This window comes from Opisthorchis viverrini, assembly GCF_000715545.1.
Source record: "Opisthorchis viverrini unplaced genomic scaffold opera_v5_10, whole genome shotgun sequence".
NCBI lineage: Eukaryota > Metazoa > Platyhelminthes > Trematoda > Opisthorchiida > Opisthorchiidae > Opisthorchis > Opisthorchis viverrini.
In genome coordinates, this window is record NW_008751666.1 from 404,675 (window position 1) to 423,806 (window position 19,132).

The 19,132-nt window shown below is 44.1% G+C and overlaps 1 protein-coding gene across 1 annotated transcript in view; it reads left to right on the plus strand.

Moving 5' to 3' along the window:
- T265_00947 (hypothetical protein) overlaps nucleotides 1-19,132 on the plus strand; it is a gene marked incomplete at both ends in the record, with an annotated part of 84,995 nt that overhangs the window by 40,226 nt on the left and 25,637 nt on the right. Inside the window, 4 exons of the mRNA XM_009164862.1 lie at nucleotides 1,325-1,458; nucleotides 2,277-2,417; nucleotides 4,891-5,011; nucleotides 6,326-6,430. Coding sequence (XP_009163126.1) covers nucleotides 1,325-1,458; nucleotides 2,277-2,417; nucleotides 4,891-5,011; nucleotides 6,326-6,430 — 501 coding nt within the window. The remainder of the gene's footprint in view (nucleotides 1-1,324; nucleotides 1,459-2,276; nucleotides 2,418-4,890; nucleotides 5,012-6,325; nucleotides 6,431-19,132) is intronic.

The window sequence follows — 19,132 nt, forward strand, 5'->3', positions numbered from 1 at the left end:
CCTCGCAGAGCTCCTTTCGCCGAGTCCTGTGTGCTGAGTGAAAACGACCGAGAGTTGGGCAGTATATGATCTGGCAACGAATTACGAAAACACTAACCAGTAAACTTAGTTGGGTGGCAACTGCCGCCTCCCCGGATGGGGACCCCGGGACTCAAACCACCAGTGGTTAATGACGTTGGCGGAAATTTCCGAACACACTGAACATGCCTTCGTTTTCATGGCTTGGTTGTACGTTCCACATTCTCGTTTTCCGGTGATTGAAACTGCAGTTCAGTTACACGAAGCCTTTTGTCCGTGTTTCAACCCCTTAGGTAAATGGGGATGGATCGAATATATGACTCTGTCATGGACAATTTCGGATTAGTGTCCACAGGACTACGCGCTCACTGACCGGATCGCATAACTTGGATATGGTGACCAGTTGTTAACTCTGGTCAATGGGTGGGTTTGCACTGCTTCGTCCTCGCAGATAATTGCCTGCAATGTGCGTCTAATATGCGAAGGAAATTTGAATAGCCTTTCTTCTTGTTCTGTGTGCGTCGACTTTACGTTAGAAAAAAAGAAACTTGTGATAAAAACTTTGGAATCCGGTCGCCGATTAAAAGGTCTCAATTTCTGATTGCGCTTGGGTTATAGCAATACATAACGCCCGGATCCCCAGTTGTTTTGAAGTTATTGGCGGTTTATCTGTTTACCGTCACCGACATTTCGTTCACACTTCGTCTCCAGCCCAAATTTCTAATCGTAGATTTACATGCGATGCCCTTTGAAGCTCTTCTCCCAACCCCTCCAGTTCAGTTATTTGTAAAACTGATCACCATTGGAGCCACTTTCTTACATGTTAACGCAACGCTACAACCTCTCCGCCAAATACAAATTTCCATACCAATGTAATTTACAGGGGAAACTTAATTCAGTCTCAGTTGAATCTATCGTTTGTGATATTCTTCAAATGAATGTGCTCCATGTTTCATTTGGTGCGATATTCGAGGTATCGTGGAATACTTTCATGAAGGAAGTTATTCACATAGTCGCGCTCGAAGAGTTCTCTGCTGCCTTATGACTAGTTTCTTGCATGTAAACTACCATCCTTTGTTTATTATGAGTTTGGCTCCAAGGACATCAGAGTTCGATGCACGAATTGGAGTTCGGATCAAAGATAGGGTCACATTTTTTTTCGTAGTCAGCTTGTCACCCTCTGCCATGATGTTTGATTTGTTCACTCTTTTTTCCCACGACTTTCACGCCATCATTATTACTCGATATTCGTCCCGATGTATTATTCTCCCATCCCTACGCTTTCTCCCCATTCCTTGTCAATAAGGCCCTTTTCCACGGCCGTTGCATTGACGGAGGACTCACTCTGACATTTTATAAGCGGATTCTTGGTCGCAAACTCACCTTAGAAGACCTGGGGCTCACAGACCATGAGTATTACCAGTCACTTGTTTTTATCAGGTACGTCATTGATGGCCCTTTTCTTCAAACCTCTGCACATGTATTGGTGTCATTTTGCCCTCGAATCTATCTATATCACTGAGGTCTGGCAGCACCTCATTTTCTTTGAGCTGCTAGTTTGTATTAGTTGCTTCATATGACAAAACGTCCTTCGCCATACATAGCGCTTTATTTATGGTTTGAGGATTTGCCACTTAAGTGATAATGCTGCATCTTGACAACACATAATCGAACACACGCAATTCAAACTGAAAGGCAAACGCGCGAGAGTAGGACCTGGACCCACGAACTTATGTCAGATGCATACTCCACCACCTGAGCTTTCGCGAAATTTGGTTCACCTTGCAGCTGTACACTTCTGCATAACGTCAAACTGGTATTTTTTGTGTTTCTATGCTTGTTCTTGTGTCATTCAAGTAGTTCGCTAGTGATGTTGGTAGGTTTTGACCAATCGGTTTGGAATCCAAACTGCACACATGCGACACGGCCATCGCCTTTGGCAACACTCATTCGGCAGACGAGATGTTTTGGGTCTTCGTCTCGGCTAATATTTATCCCCGTCTCATTCGTATAATTTGTCTACCTGTCATTTTACTCGTGACATTATTAACACATCCTATATGAATAATCAGGACGTACAGACGGATTTGCAATAGCCCCTACTCAGTTACCCCTTGTATTTTGTGCTATTGTGTTGTAAACTGCACAGCATTTCAATCCGCAGTGCCGATGACCCGTTTAAGCTAAGCCGTATATACATTTTGCCGTTTGCCCTATTCCAAGCTTACACTTCAACTTGTTTTATGATTTTAATCAAGAGACAACAACATTGACAAATGCGATTTGGAGCTGTACTTCGTTGCAAGCTACGACCTTTTAGGTGCTCTACATGAGGATGAACTTATCGAAGGTGGCAAGAATATCAAAGTAACCGAGGCCAACAAGATGGAATACATCAGGTCAGCTTTGTTCTCTTTGTACTCGTCTGTGCACCTGTGTACGTGTTTTCGACCATATGTTTTCCGATTACTCTGTCGACGTCAAGCTGTCACATTGAATGGTGAATTGTACCGATCACTGTGTACCATACCGTCCATACTCTACGTAATGGAGGTAGCCTAACTAATGAACAACAGCGGTTCGCGTACTCCAAATTCTGCATCAATCTTGGTAACCACCGAATTTCCCGGATAAATGAGGAACTTTGCCATTCTTGACCGTACGCCCGTTGCCCTAGTTAATGCTCTTGATGTTATCCTCACCATCTCAGCTACTACTAGGCGAAATTCGTCAGTTGTATGACGCCTTAATAAATTAAAACCTTCACCCTTGAAGAGACCGACTAAAAGTGGACTGTTTCAAGAGGGCATTTGCTCTCGGGGCACGCTTCATGGGACCAACAGAAGTAGAGTATCACAAGCGAGGGCTTTAGGTGGAATTCACTCCACTCCTCCGTTAGCACCAAATAAGTTTGCAAATGAGTGTATTTCGCGATCTGTGTACAGTCTGGGTTCGGCAATGAATCATCGGTGTTGAACAGTGATGTTATACTGTCTATGATGATGATGGGTTCAAATATAACAAAGTTCACGGGAACTCAGGGACTGCTTTCACCTAATGAACCCTAAGGAGGGCGAAACCCGTCGAAGGCTTTCGAAGAGTTTTCAACTATCTTATGAGTAGTGTGTCGGAGTCGGCTTTTGTGCGGCACATTCAGCTGAGTAATATCGTAAATGAGAAATTCATCTGGGACTTAGTTTCCCGTTAACAGGAAATTAGTTTGCAAATGAGTGTACTACGGGACTTATCACTTGTCTTAGAACAGATCCCCAGCGAGATTCGTTTTGTCTGTAGTGGACACTACGATACCCTGACGTATGATAAAGGGTCTGGGATACTCTTGCTAACAGATTCACACACTGACATTCGATAACGAAATGCTAAGTAAACACGTGTTTTCAGTTGTCCATTTTCTGACCCGGACAGACCGTATACGAGATTGAACATAATACATCCAAACCGGTAGCAGTAAACTACACGTGAAGATTAAAGGGGTTTGCTCATTCGCTTGACCAAAGGTCATCCGACCAGTTAGAAGAATTGGACCTCTGTGCTCTTTGTGCAAAGTCTGGGGATGCGGGGATGATGGCAATAAAATATGCGAGATTCTGGCTAACATGGCCCCGTTCTGCACTACGTAATGCCCAGTCGGAAATAATATTTCGAATAACGACGTATTCCCTGTTTTATAGGTGCAGACGACCCCTACCTTTCAGGTTCGACCTTTGGGTAGTCCTTTTAAACACTCAAGGGCCATACGACTTACGACTGCTGTCAATATCGTTATGATACTCGACGAATTCTGATACATCTTTCATCAGCTCGTACGACCGTTTGACAGTTAGCAGCCCAAACGTTCACATTTCTGCGGCTATTGGACTTGATGATGATCCTATGACCATTCCCTCTTTTTGGCGATATTATCTGCCATTGAAACAGAATTGTACGTTGAGCATGTCCATTAAAAGATTTGCCTTCAGTTTATCTGGTCTGCTTCGGGTTGCTCCTTACTCTTTTTTTCCATCAAGCTACGTACGGTGGATCACTTTATAATGATTTATTCGTTACCTTCGTTATTGGCAGCGAAACCAGATTTGTTTGGCTTTGAAGCATTCAAGCTCTTTGGCAGACTTTGGGGCTAAGTCGCAATCATCTCTGTGGCAATGTACACGAAGACATGGCTTAGCACATAATTTAGATCTACGCTGAGGAAAACCGAAGACAGACGCTTCAGGTTGGTGAAGAAATACTTCGTCACAACTAAGCTCCGAGAACATTTCAGTTTCGAGTTTCTTTTTGAGAGAATAGCCACAGAACCAGAAATTCATCAGTCTCTTAAGGAGAGGTTTTCTAGAAAACACCTCCTTTTATGAACTGCGATGTGGCCTTTGTTCTAGAATGCACCGTATCGGCTTACCAAAACGCATAGCGTCTAGGTGTTTTATGATTGGCATAAATCCTCTTACATGCATGACCTAGTCAACAAAAGGGCATACAGATATAAAATGTCGAATCGTGTATCAGGTGTCACAAAACGGTTCACAGTTGCCTCCTCACATCCGGACTTTTTGCATAAAATTCCTTATCAAGTCCCATCAGCTGTTTTGGTTTAATGTTGTTCGCCTCCCGCGCCAAACCGTATATCCAGCTGTCCCAAGCATATGTCCGGTTTTTTCTCAGAGTGCAATAATACTCACTGCTATTGACTTGCATTACACACTGACATTGTACTTCTGGATTGTTCCACGTCCATTGTAGAATACATAAGGTTCGTTCTCAGGCAGAAGTGTTTTGCATGCTAGTATGAGTACCTTGTTCTTGTCTAGAAATTCCTACCACTACCTGCTAACTCTTCATGTCACTCCGCTCCAGCCTAATGGTCGATTGGCGTTTTTCTCGTGGAATCAGCAAGCAAACTGAGGCAGTACACAAAGGCATTCATGAAGTACTGGAACCACAATGGCTTCAACTATTCGATGAGCGTGAACTAGAAGTAGGTGACTGTGTTCCTCCTGTTCAGACTTGATTTCAAACAAGATTTTCATGTGCCATTGCCGTAGCCCCCATTGCTTTGCTATTCAAGGGTGTGATGACAATAGCTCCTCCTTTTATACCTGAGCCATAAACTGATGGTAAGCTGGTGCTAGCTGGAAAAAATTATTTTCGGTGATAGGGAAAATGGGCCTCAAACAGTCACGCCTTGGTGGCGTGATCTAATCAATTCTCAGCGAACTAAAATCTCTGGTAATGTCAGTGTGTAGTTTCTGGTGCAATCTAGGTTCGTCATTGATGATTAAGTTCCATCACCTGTGTGCTTATGTCATGTCTCTCAGTTTCTTGATTTATTTATGTTTCTTCTCCTCGGATCCCAAGACGATAGTCACCAGCGCAGCTGAGCTTTGCGGCTAAAACCTTCATATCATGTCGGTAAACAATGAATTGACCAAATTTTTTCCGTACACTTGTTCCATTTCCTGTAACGCAATATCAAACATCCTCCAATGCGATGTAGACTTAAATAGCTAGGTTTGTGGTCAAGATTGTACAACTGGTCACACTCAGAGAAATGACATAATTCTTCTTATCCCCTTCTCAAACCTTATTCTAGCAATGTGGCGTTAGAACCTTACTGAAAAGGCAAAAGTGGTGTTGATTTTGTCATAGTTGGTCACTGTTTGTCACTGTTTGGTCACAGATTGTTACGACATTGAAAATTAGTCGTTCACCATCGGGTAATCTGATTCTACTGGGCAATCTATGGAAGTGCAAAACAGTACGGCAGTGAGATCGTTCTCATCAAACACGTTATTCGACAGTTGCCTAGGCTCCAGTTCGAACTGTAGATCCACCTATGTGATAAATGCGTCCACCAATGGCACGCAGAAAATCGTATTTGTGCGTGGACGTTCCGAATTAGCGTCGTCAACGTCCGATGTTTCTTCTGATTAATCTCCCCTACAATCACTTCCTTGCCACCAATAATTTTACGTTTCTCCATCCCAAAATGCCCCGTCATTCAGAAGAAATGGAAGGCCGGATTACAGTTGGCAATACCAATGGCACCGAATGCATTTTAGTGTTATGACATTTCCACTACTCTTGAAAAGCGTTATTTTTTACCGTAAGAACTGCACCGGAACACCAGCTGAATAACAGATATCTGTGGCCAAGAGCCATCGATTTTATTCCGATCCCCTTATTGTGCATACCTTATTGAGAACCCTTTCTGTCTGTTTCTGCCGAAATTCTGTCACTAGTTGTTTCCTTGTCAGCATCCTGTTAGCCTTTTTTTGTTCACCTGTCTCAGCTCTTGTTATCTGGAATGCCGGAGATTGATGTGGCCGATTGGGAGAAGAATACTGTCTACCTGAAGTATACCCGATCAAGCAAACAGATTGTCTGGTTCTGGAAAGTGAGTCTGGTTTCAACCAGTTCCCTTCGTGCTCCAATTAATCTGCTTCGTGTGTATCAGCAACTCGGCGTTCAAATCTTGTTTCAGAATATAATTTTTTGGGTTATGTGCGTCTGATAGAATCTCTGGATTTTAGACCTATGAGAAATCGTTGCTCGAGGAGCCAGTCAACACGTGTGACCGCGTGATGTGGATCCTGTGATTGAAGGATGAGCGGCGCTATATCCTGTGTAAGTGCGAGTTAATCACACTGCTGATCAGCCTCTTTTGGCCGAACGGTCAAGTGTTCAAGCTACTAGCTGGGAGGTCGCGGGTTCGAGACTCTTCGGAGTTTCGTGAGATGCGCACTGCTGATGATTCCCAATAAGGATGAAACAGCTGTGCAGTGCTTCTCGGCTTTTCAGCATAGATTGGCTTTACTTACAGGACGAAATCCCACACAAAATATCCCAAATTTCCTCACACTACCCACAATATATAGGTAGCTCGGTGGAAGAATAAACTTCACCCGATGAGTTAAACTTCTATCTGAGAAGTCGTTGCTCGAGGAGCCAGTCAACACGTGTGACCGCGTGATGTGGATCCCGTGATTGAAGGATGAGCGGCGCTATATCCTGTCTAAGTGCGAGTTAATCACACTGCTGATCAGCCACTCGTGGCCGAACGGTCAAGTGTTCAAACTACTAGCCTGGAGGTCGCGGGTTCGAGACTCTTCGGAGTTTCGTGAGATGCGCACTGCTGATGATTCTCAATAAGGATGAAACAACTGTACAGTGCTTCTCGGCTTTTCAGCATAGATTGGCTTCACTTACAGGACGAAATCCCACAAAAAGAGTCCATACCTACCGACTCTAAGCTCTTGGCAGATCTCGATGTGAGAGGTCAGATTCATATTTCACTGTTTTTACTTGATCAAATGTGGTCAGTGAACGAGGTTCATTCACATGCTGAAGCGATGTAATAGTGGTGTTATGGTATGACTGTACAAGTATTTGATTTTCCTTAATGCAGTCCATTTATTTTACCGGGATTACAGACATTCCAGTCACGAATTCCGTCTTTATTCGAGTTTACCATCACCGCACCCGATATCTTGCGTGTATTCAAGGGCATTAAGTCTTCTTTCTCTCGTGAACTTTTTTCGTATTTACAGGTCCAATAAGTGACGTATCAGACGTAGATGGTTGTATCAGACAACGTTCATCATTGAAGAGTCTACTGATGAGATTCGTCTTTGTGGGCTTAGGAGTATTGTCATTCTGTCGGTGTTGTCTCTCAACCACTCTTCACCCCTGTTCCACCTGTTCCTCTCGATATTTTCAATCCACCTCGAGGTGATTATGGGATTTCGTTTTTATAGTTTCTCAGCTTTCTATACTCCGGTTTTGCCAAAAGTGGCTATCCTGGGCACGTAAAACTAATAACGAGGTCGGTCCCGCGTCCACTATAAGTTGCGGCACGATTCATCTCTGGTGCCCCGTAAATTGAATGAATTCGTTGGTTAACTGCACTACGCTCATCAGGCCACTTTCTACCTAGTATTCAAACACTCGCGTCCGTGTGACCGGAAAACTGCTGATATGCGTCAGAGCCTTACCAAGCATATGTTCGGTGAACTACCTTCTCAGTGTATCTGTATTATAGCACGTGTAACCAAAGACTGAAAACTTGGTATCGCTCCCGTTATGTGTATCCCAATTGTGATCCCCGTTTCTTGCGCGTCAGCCGTGTTATTGTTAAGGCAATAACTCCTGAACTTGTACGAGCTTTTCAGACTGATGCACCAATACTTCCCTCGTCGTTGTAATTGCTACTCCATGGCAAATCCTATGTAAATTTTAGCAACATTTCATTTCAATCGACCCATAATATTTTACCCATTTCGTTCTACCTGTCACCCTGCTCTAGTTTGTTCAGGGCCTTGATAATGAAAAACGCGCGCGGTTGTTGCAATTTGTTACTGGCACGTGTCACTTACCACTCGGCGGGTTTGCTCAACTTGTCGGTACGTCATTGCTTGCTTAAACAGATTTTGCTTACTCTAAAGCATTGTGATCAACCCACAAAATAGAGGAAAAATCCTGCGTTCATGACTCTATTGAGAGAATATGCACAGTGCGAATACAAACCGCGTTTGGTATAGTTTTTTGCTTCCGATCTTATGGTCTCTAACCGATATCTGTTAAATCGCCAGCAAGTTGCTTAGTGCAACCTGGTTAAGGTAGTACTGTATTTTAGGACAATAAACCGTTACTGAGCCACTTGTGACCAAATTGTATGACCTCCGGATTCGAATCTCCCTAATGATTCATGAGATGCGCGCTGCTGGTAGTTTCCAGCATAGCCCGACTTCACTTGCAGGATGAAATCCTGTGTAGTCGTTATCAATGTGGGATCACTGAGTTCAGCTGATCCCTAGTGAGTTTGCGACTTCTGTGGCTGTTCGCTCAACCTATGGCAACCGGTCTCCCTAACCCGCTACTTTGCATGATATATCTACTCGGCTTCCACTCATGCCATTGTTTGTCTTCTTTAAAACAGCGATCCTGGTTATGTGGCTTGAATCACCTGGAACAGTACCTGTATATCAAAGTTCCCCTTAACTGATCGGGTTTCACTAAAATCGCACCATCATAAGAACTGTTAGAAGGGTATTAACGTAACTATTTGTGGAACCCTGTCCTTGTGATGCATGTGATCTTGTGCACGTGTTCATGTGGTTTCATCTCTCACATATTTTGCTTACTGACTGTTGTTCTGCAACCGTGGCACAACCCAGCCGGGTCTTCGTGGTCTAACGGCAATTCCCCATCTATAACTGGATGGTCAGAGCACTTCCGAAATCGAGTGCACTTGTGCCTCTCGCCGAATGCTTTTCACCTTACTCTATACGTGCCGTCTGAACCAACGTGAGAATGTCTTGCCAACTGAACAAGTATAAAAGTTCCAGTGCATTTTGTCGTTAGGGGATATAAAACCGGACGAGTTACAGTCGCCTTATAACTATTTCGTTCGCGTCAGTTACCTCGTTCTCTTTGCGTATTCATGAGTGATAACTTGCAGGCTTTTTAAATAGTGGATCCTCATAGTTTATGATTTACCAGTAAAATACTACTTTTTGAACTTTACTTCTCACTGACCATTCGTTCGATCCACTAACTAATGTGATGCTTTGTGATCACAATTTTTCGATCCGTTTCAGGAAGCAGCGGGCATCAGCTGTTTTGCATCGAACGCACCGGTGATGAGACATGGCTACCACGGAGTCACACCTGCTTCAATCGATTAGACTTGCCACCGTACACATCTTTTGAACAGTTAAAGGAAAAGTTGCAATTGGCGATCGAGGAAACAAGAGGATTCGGTCAAGAATAGCTTTTTGCTTCCATCTGGCCCTTGCCTGCCAGTAGCGGTCGTGTGCGCTTTATTTACCATCAGACCTCGCAAACCTATTTTTTGGTTTGCTTCATCTTTCTATCTCCAGCAAATACTGCTGACAACTCTCTTCTTTCTTTTTCCCTGGCGTTTATCCGCCGTCTCGCTTTCAATCCCATACACATCCTGGATTCGGCTTTTTTCCACGGAACCGGATATTTTTGACCACCTATGCAACGTGGCCTTGTATATTTTTGTTGTTTCCTTTCATTCAAGCAAAATACTTCCCGCTTCTCCGTTTTCCACTAAACGCTGGTTCGCTGCTTCCCTTCACTAACATCGACATGTATCACTCCTATCACTTCTACTATTACTCTTCTTCAGTGAAGTTCTGTGATCCTCAAGACATACACGTACTTTTTGTCCCACAGACTTACGGCTTTGGCTCTTTTGTGATCATCGTGAATAAGTAATGAAAAAATAAACGCACATATTGTTTGACCGGATGCTGCCCCGTACAACACTGCTTGAGCCTTACAAGAAGCCCGACTCCGGCTTTGTCATTTTACTGTTCCGTTTCACGTGACCTGTCAGTTTACTTTCGGAACTAATGCGTTTGTTAGTAATTGAGATTGCCGTACTCGTCCACATCACCATTGTCATAAGTTCTGGCTTTAAGCTGGGTTATTAGGCACGTCGGTTCGCTCTGCTGTTGAAAAGGATACTCAGAAATGAATTAGCATGTACCGGATAGAAAAAGTAAGTTTTCGTAGCGTTCAGTGGCCTTGTGGCAACAGACAGATTTGACTATCTAATTAACTGTCTAACTACTAATGAGATCGATCCAGAGACAGTCAAGATTACTTTTGCAATGACAGAATATGAGCTTGGTTGCTGATCATATGGCTAGAGGGCTGTTTTACGGTCGCACTGCCTGATGATTTTTAGACATGCAAGTAAGTTGAACCTAGATCGCGAGGATTCCAGGCAAACTGCATGAGATGCCTAAAATGGTCCACCATATTCCGTCCGATCGGGGTGATTCATCTGTAAAGTTTATGTCGGCTCCACCCAGCGCTTCAGGTACCAGCTTAGTAGTGATACACTGAAGAGTCCGCATCTTTCCTGGGTAGTTAGCTCACAAAGGGTGACAACACTCTCCGATTGCACCGACCGTGGCTCTAATTCTTGCGTCTGAACCCTACTTCGTTCGGAAAATTCAAGAAATTTCGAAACATTTGGATGGATAATTTAAACGGTACGTAGTTCTAGCAACACGTTACACTGTTCGAGTGGTTATCCGAGTTTTAGTGAACTTCCCCCCTCCCCCAAATCTATTTTTTCGGCTAAACATTTGCTGGGAAGCATCGATAATGGACAGGATTGGACAGTATGAATGTACGGTCGTCCTTCGCCTTCGGTTAACACGTCGACCGCTAGTGCCCTCAACCCAGACCTTCCCGTCTCCCACGAGCCGAAAACTTGGGAAAATTCGGCTTTCCTTGGAGCATTGACTACCTGGGAGCGTGCAATATTCATCTCACCTCCCCTATTTATCGAGTGGTTAAGAGGTACATTTTCTTAATTTTTTGTCTGCTTTATGAATCTTCCACACCCATAGAAACACCTTTACGGTAGATTATAATTTTTACTTATTCGCGCAAATGAAGCTTATCCACAAAGTAGAAAAGAAAATAGTTCTGATCTTTCAGTTCACACCCAACTTCGCAACCTCCAGTTTTGGAAGGGAAAATGCGTGTTCTCTAAACCATACTCATCTATCTGCATAATTACGTTTTATCTCGACAACTCAATGAATCGCAATTCAGCTTGTCTGTCAAAGCCAGTCCGGTCATTCTGCCTCCCTCGTAACTGTGGTGATGACCGTGTTAGAACAGAACCTACGGGAATTTCTCATAGAAGATAAGCAAACCTCTACCTAAGATATCCCAAGGGCCGACCTAGTCTTCTGAAGTTCGCAGGATATGTTGTGCTCTGGATAGGATAATTCCTGTGCGCTAAATTAGATTGCCCGAAACTTATGTCGACCTAAAATCATATCCACAATACTCTTCCATCAATATGTTTGTTTTCTACGTTCCTCAGCTTCAAGTTTGCTTGCCTACTTCAGCTGCAAATTTCGAAAACAGAGATAATATTTAGTATGCTATCGATATAATTGTGCTAGTCCGTCATCAACTTTCCAAATCGCATTCTGTCGTTTTCCGGTTGCCCGCGAATGTGTATTTCATACCTCAAGACTTTAACCTTCGTTGTATGGTGGAATCCCCCTAAATGGTACACCTGATTGACAACACGAACAACAGGTGATGTCGCCATCCCCAAACCTGCATCCAACTAGGCGTGCCTTTTCTTGGCCATTGTTTAACTTCCTAATCACGGTGCGTTCTCGTAGGTGCTTGTGAATAGCCTTGATCAGTGCTCTGAATTTGTATATTTTCTTTATACACTTGACAAAGTTCTCCCAATGTTGAAATTAAGTTACCTGTATCCAATCATAACACTGCGTCCCAGAGTTTCCGAAAAAAAATCCACAGGATCTTTACTCAGAAATTAATCTTTACCCTCTCACCCTCCAACTCGTTTGTTGCTGTCAAAGGGATTTCATATGGATCTGCATGAATCAGCAATTATAAGTAAATCCGAGGATTTTCATTAGAGTTACGGAGCTGTCACTGTTAATGACCACGGAACGTCAGTGGATTGCATTGTTGGATGGTCTCGTTACGAAAATGAAGGATCCAGTTAGCTACCTTTGAGCTTGAACGCAACAGTTTGTAATCTAACCTACCCCCAAACGCTCTAATGGGACTAGTTCCACTTTACTACATTCTGAACCCATCCAGTGTGGCTGGTTTTCCCCCGGTATGCCGAAAGGATGCCACAGGACACTCATTAAAGGAATATGTGAAAATGACGATCTCCATCGTCAAGACTATGAGATGCTTGAACGTGTTATTCAGCGGTGATTCTCACTTCAGTGGGTAATTTTCCCTATTTTTGCGTCATTCTCGTGCATTGTTAGCCTGCGAAAGCCCTGCTATTAGGCTCGGTCACTCCTTTCTTCGATAGCCTGTCTCTAGCATAACTGGGCTCAAGGTCCGTTGTACTGTGACTCAAGCTACTCATGTTTTCAAAGGCTTTAAAAGATGAACAGTGACAGGAATTGATCAACTGTCGCGAAGTGTATGAGTAAACGGAACATAAAGTTGCTGTAAAATCTTCGACAGCCCACGACCAGTTTCGCTTTTCTCGGGCCTCATCAGGTAGGCGCAGTCCCCGAGTTTCAGTCAACCTTATGTTCTACTTGAACCCAAATCGCGCGAAATTAGCTATCTACACTCATCTGCAACCCAATATGTTTTTGCGGGAGAATCACCTGGAACATGATTAACTCTTTCGTCTGTGAATCTCTCAGCCTGCGCCTACCTGATAAGGTCAAAGGAAAGCGAAACAGGTCGTGGGCTGTCCGAGAATTTTCTGCAACCCTGTGTGCAGTGTATTGCATCTATACATGTCTTGCGATATCTCGAATATCGTAGCAAACGAAACATGATGCGGCCTGGTGCGGAACAGTCAGTTGCTTAAAAACATGAACGAGAGATTCAGCTAAGACCCATGTGAGTCTCTCGCAAAACCAAATCGGTTGGCAAATGAGTGTATTTCGTTAAATTATAGTTGTTATCTTCGTGTGTGAATTTGGTTTTGTTGATCCCTCCAAAAAGCTTTAGATATTTCTCTCTGCATCGACAGATGGAACAGGTAAGTAAATATGTTAAGTCATACGTTTAGATCCATTCATATACTGTGACATGCTTGTTCCGCTCGCCATTCTGCCACGTTCGATAATTGTATGTCTGCTTGTATTGCAGGAACCGGAACTGCATAACGGCCACCGAACTACGCGCACTTGCATTTCTCTTTTTCCACCGATTAGCTACGGGGAGTTTTGAACGTTAACGTTCAGGCACGCAAACATTTTTGTGGATTCACTGGGCAATTACCTACGAGTTTACTTAACAAATGTATCAAGACAAACTTAGGAAGAAGTTGTTATCATTTTCGTTCTCTGGTACTCTTGTCGGGAGGCGTCCTCAGCGCGTCGTTCAATGTGTCCCACCCAACTACGGAGACCTCGAGCGGTGAGAAAATGTTGGAAATTCACCCATCAGGAAACTAACCTAAAAACGAGTGAACTATGTACGCATACTGTTCATAATTTAGTGAGCTACGAGGCTGTTCCCTCGTTTCTCATCTTGTACACCTTTTGGCGACCCCAAGTAGACAGTTTTTACACCTTCGAGTCAGTCTTCGTTTTTGTCGCCCCTTTTGTTGTATTTAGAGACTGGAACTGAACATAACTACCGATTCCTTTGGTAAAGACTGGATAGCCTGATTTCTGAAATATAGAAAACAATAGACAGAACTGTGACAAACAGGCCCTTTTGGTGATAAGTGTTAGCATCACTGGGACGCCCAATCTACCACAAAACTTTGTTTTTTTACTACACCCGATCCTCTACTGAGGAATTTTCTCCCAGTCAGGGTTGCTCGGCCAAATGATAGGTTCCCTTTCTATTCTCAGCTTGATGTAAAAGCATAACTTTGATGCCCGATACCAGTAGCTGTTGTTCTGCTGAGCATAATTGTAGTCGAAAACTTACTTAAACATCCATCGGAAGACACCGGTAAGTGATCTCCATGTAAGTACTTTTCACATTGCTTTCTCTAATTATTTCAGTTCTTTATGCTCAATAATTAGATGCATATATTATTGCTGCTATTTGGCTATTTTAGCCTCCGTGTCCTGATACCTAACCGACGTGAACCCATTAATTAAAGGTATCCAGAATCAAGGACGTCTGAATATATTATATTGTTCAACAATTCCGTTCTATCTTGAGATTATATTTCAATAACTGTCTTTCAAATGATGGTCAGTCGCCCAAAGGTGCGTGGGCTGGTCGTCAAGGTTACCACTTCGCTTGACCAGTTTTGTCGTCTGGTATCTGATGTCGTCTACGTTCTAGTGTGCAACATAAACAAAACCGTCATGTCCGGCTGTCAGTTTAGTGAGTCCAGATGTACACAAGAAGCCTTGGAGAAAATGTACTCGAGCACATTTCTGAGCAGTTTCACAAATCACAGGCTATCCATAATAGACTCGTTGGTTAACAGCTCTCTTCCGCGTCTGGTATGTAAGTTGAAACCCGGACAAACTAACTGAAACAATTGAAACCCGATTCTTTTACTATGCGAACTTGAGTCTGGTTATATATATATATATATATATATCAACAGTCACTGCAGGTTGTTTTGGAAAGTTGCTAGATTTTATGCACTAGTTTCCAAACTACGAGGACACACTTCCATCCCGCTGACTTAGTATATCGACTGACATCTAAAATCCATTGTCTATACACGGAGACCAGGGTACGTTTTCTCGATTTAAACACGAGTCATGAGTTGAAACTGCCATTTTGAATGCGAGGCGTTGCCCACTAGTGGCCCAAGCTTGAGTGCGACTAACGCACATAAGTGGGCTGCAGAAAGAACAGCCTTATGACGTGGCCTCACGCATTCGGGCATATCTTGACGTGACATTGTCACGAGGCCGTTGGTCACGTGCAAGGACTGTGAACAGAGAGACGTTGATGGTTGAAGATGAAACGAATATGACCCCACTAATGTGATGGTTAACATCAACTGTTCAAGGCCGACGCACAACGGAAAATAGCACTTTTACCCCATCATTTGGCTCACCGGTTAGACCGCGAATTTACTGACCGGAACGTTCGTGGTTCCACCCAGACCACTGCATCTCGACTTCTCCTGTCTAGGTTTGGGCAACCTGACAGTATCCCAGCCCTCGTACTTCCTTCCGATGGCAGATAGGTACCGAAAATGTGTAACAGCTAGACGACCACCTTTTTATTTATCTTCATGATGGAAATCGTAACCCAAGCCGAGAGACCATGCTTCCTAAATGTCAATCGGCATCCCGAGTAAGTAGGATGGAATTGTGTCCCCGTAGTCTGAAAACCATCGCATAAAATCCAAAAAATCTACCGATCAGCATCCTAAATTTCGTTCGATCGAAGCACGTTAGCAAAGCTTTAGACTAAAGGCTTCTGTGTGGACCTGAAACAGGACTGGTAGGTGCCAAGATGTTGAGCAGTTTTCCACATTCTCTTCTCCCACGCAAAGGTTATGGCCCACCAAAATGCACGGCCTTCATTGTCTACAATACCGGTCTGTAAGTGTCTCTACAGCCTCCACAGAGTACCTTTGTGTTACTGTACCTTATCATTAATTGTATTGAACCAACGCTCAGCATTACTCCTCTTGTAAACTCACTATCTATACACAATTGTTGCCCGTACTCGAATGACCAGTGGCTTATGATTTCGACTTTTGATGGGCACTCCACTGTCACAGGGACTTGCGACGCCCATTCCAGATGTGGCCGCGAGCTCATCCAATGTTTTGTGACACCGACCGACAAATACGGTGTTTAGAAACATCGTACAGTGTGTTGTTCGAAGCCCGACCTGAGACTACATTATTTTACCAAGAAGGTATTCGAGCTAAATAACGTTTGCCAGGATGAAATCCTCATCACTAAACCGTGCGGCCTGCCGTCTATGTTCCTTACATGCATCCCCTAAGTCGTTTTAGCAAACCCCAAGGTAGCTAAAGGCGTTAACTCCAACAACTCATGTAATCTCAGTACTCTGTGGGCTATTTTCTGTTGACGGGGGCCACTAGCGAACGCACATTGCTCATGCTGTCCCGAGGGAACGATGAGACTTGTCATTCTAGGGCAACGGACCGACTTAGGCATCAAGGTACACGACAGCCGCATGATTCACCGCATGCTATCGATAAGATCGCAATCCAACTTAATGAACAGCAGTAGCAGTCTTCACTGTGGAGAATACGAAGAGACCATCTGAGTTTATTAGTGCACAGGTGGCGATAGTCATAATACAAATCAGAAGGTGAATGTGCACTAATAGAAGTTTTTGTATGGTTGCGACACGTATGAAAATAAATACAGTGCGAGGATGGGAGCAAGTCAAAATGGGAACTTATCGGATGCGAGAATCCCTTGGTGGAAGTCCGGACGGCGGGAGCGTGTTTTTCTCCGCAGTTCGACTGCTACACGTACTCCATGGTTGCCCGTGGGCTTGTGGAGAGGTTGACGTCCTGCTCCCTGCGCGCGCGCGAGTCTGTGTGTCTTGACTGGGTTCGGTTTGCCTTTATGTAGGTCGCAGTGGGTGTATGTGGTCGCGTCGGCACATGAGTGGTTGCTGCGCTGACTAGGCGGTGCAGACAATCGATGTCCGATGTGTCAGCTTAATGCGACGTGTTTGTGCGTACGAGAAAAAGACAAGCCTCGCGATCCAGTGGGCGATTGAATTGAACAGTCATGTATGTGTGTGACTGGGTCGCTACAAGTTCAAAATCCACTAGGGCATCGTCCAGTTTCACAAAGTCTGAGGGCTATGCTGCTTCGGACTGATGCAGCGTAAAATTTTGTCACACATGGAACGGCTATAACACCACCGAATACTAATAGCTGCTTGGAACTTATGATTTACAGGAATGCAGAGTTTGTCATTTTCGACCGCACAATTGTTCTTGTTTTAGTGGCATGATTCAAGGAATTGCCGAAATCGGCGACCTAAGTAACTGTAATGCTACTACCAATTTGCACTGACAGCAAAAAAGCAACGAGCCTTAGTTTCTTGAGTTTTCGCATTTTGAGAACAGTAGATGAAACAATACAGTGAAGAGCGCCGCAAACACCTAACCGAGTCAGTATATACATTTCCAGAGTTGTAAAAACCGAAAAGAAATCTCGGCAAATATCTCACTGAAAAGACAATGAGGTGTTGGTCACAAAAGAACCAGTTCCTAGCTAGACATGGCTCATGTGAGGCGCCAGCCAACGGACCAGAAGGTTCGCGATTCAAACCGAACCTCAGCATCTCGACTGCTCCTGTCTATGCTTCGGCAATCTGGCAGTGTCCCAGCCCTCGTGCCTTTTGCGTTGGCACCGCAGCTATTCACCGAGACATTGATACAGCTGGACGATTATTGTTAGTTCCTGGAACACGTACATCAGCAGAGCCTGCGGTCTGACACATTTAGAACAATGGAACCTTTGAAATATGAACACAAGCTATCCGGTCCACAAAAGTTCAGTCTGTCTTCCATATTTGGGGGAAAAAGGAGCCAAACGGTGTTCTATGGAAATAAAAACTTCTTGGAGTTTAGATTTGCGGTGTCTGCGCTTTGTTTCAGCCTCAGCTCTTTCCTCATAAACAGGTCGTAACTAAAAGGCGGGTTTCGATCCCCTAACACCATCTCTTACGTGTAATTGTTCACACACTCGAGTCGAGCATCGTACATTAGACTTACAAAGTTTTTGGTTGAGACAGTAAGCATCGTCTTCCTTTGCTGACCCACGGAACCTGGAGAACCTCAATTGGCATCCCCGTACACCTGAAACTCCTCACACAGATCGAGACTCACCTCATCCACAGGGTGCCTGCCAATCGATCAAACTATAAGAATATATCTGTTGTCTACACCCACATAAATCGCAATCGGCCTAAGCGCTCATGTTCTCTGCATCTAGAGGAAACTCGTGCGAGCAATCCTCAAATTGAGCAGGCCTACAGTCAGCCCCTCGATCCGAAATGTTCCTGACAGTGACCGATTGCTTCCGGTGATCGACAGCGTCCGGAACAATTTTTAGGTTAAGAATTACTACTGTTGTTCGTTAGGAGGAATGTTACCGCTGATGGAGTACTTACATTAAGGTACAGTCAATGCATTCCCGGTCTGAATGAGACCAGGTCAATGCTTACATCTTTCCAGCAGCAGTTGAGGGAGCAGTATGAGAATCCCCGAAAGAACTCTGACGCTAGGTTCAACAGACTGACGCCAGTGTTTTGGCCAGTGTCCTCGCGTCCCCATCTTCGAAGCCAAGCATTCAAACGGCAGTTTTCATTCCCAACAGACTGCTGTCGGACAAGTTACCAATGTAGCTATCCAAGGTAGAAGGGCTGACCGACATAACCCAGTTGCAACTGTATCTACGCTATTGCCTTCGTTGCACAGCTCCAAACAGCAAAAACAGAGTAAAGCGTCAGGTCTCATTTAAACTTCAGTGATTCAGCTTGTCACTTCCGACAGGTACTCCTGTCCTCCTGATCAAGTCATTGTCGGTTCATAAAACCATGTCGGGCGAACGGTTGCAAGGCTCAAACACAGGTTATGGTGGATGGTTCAACA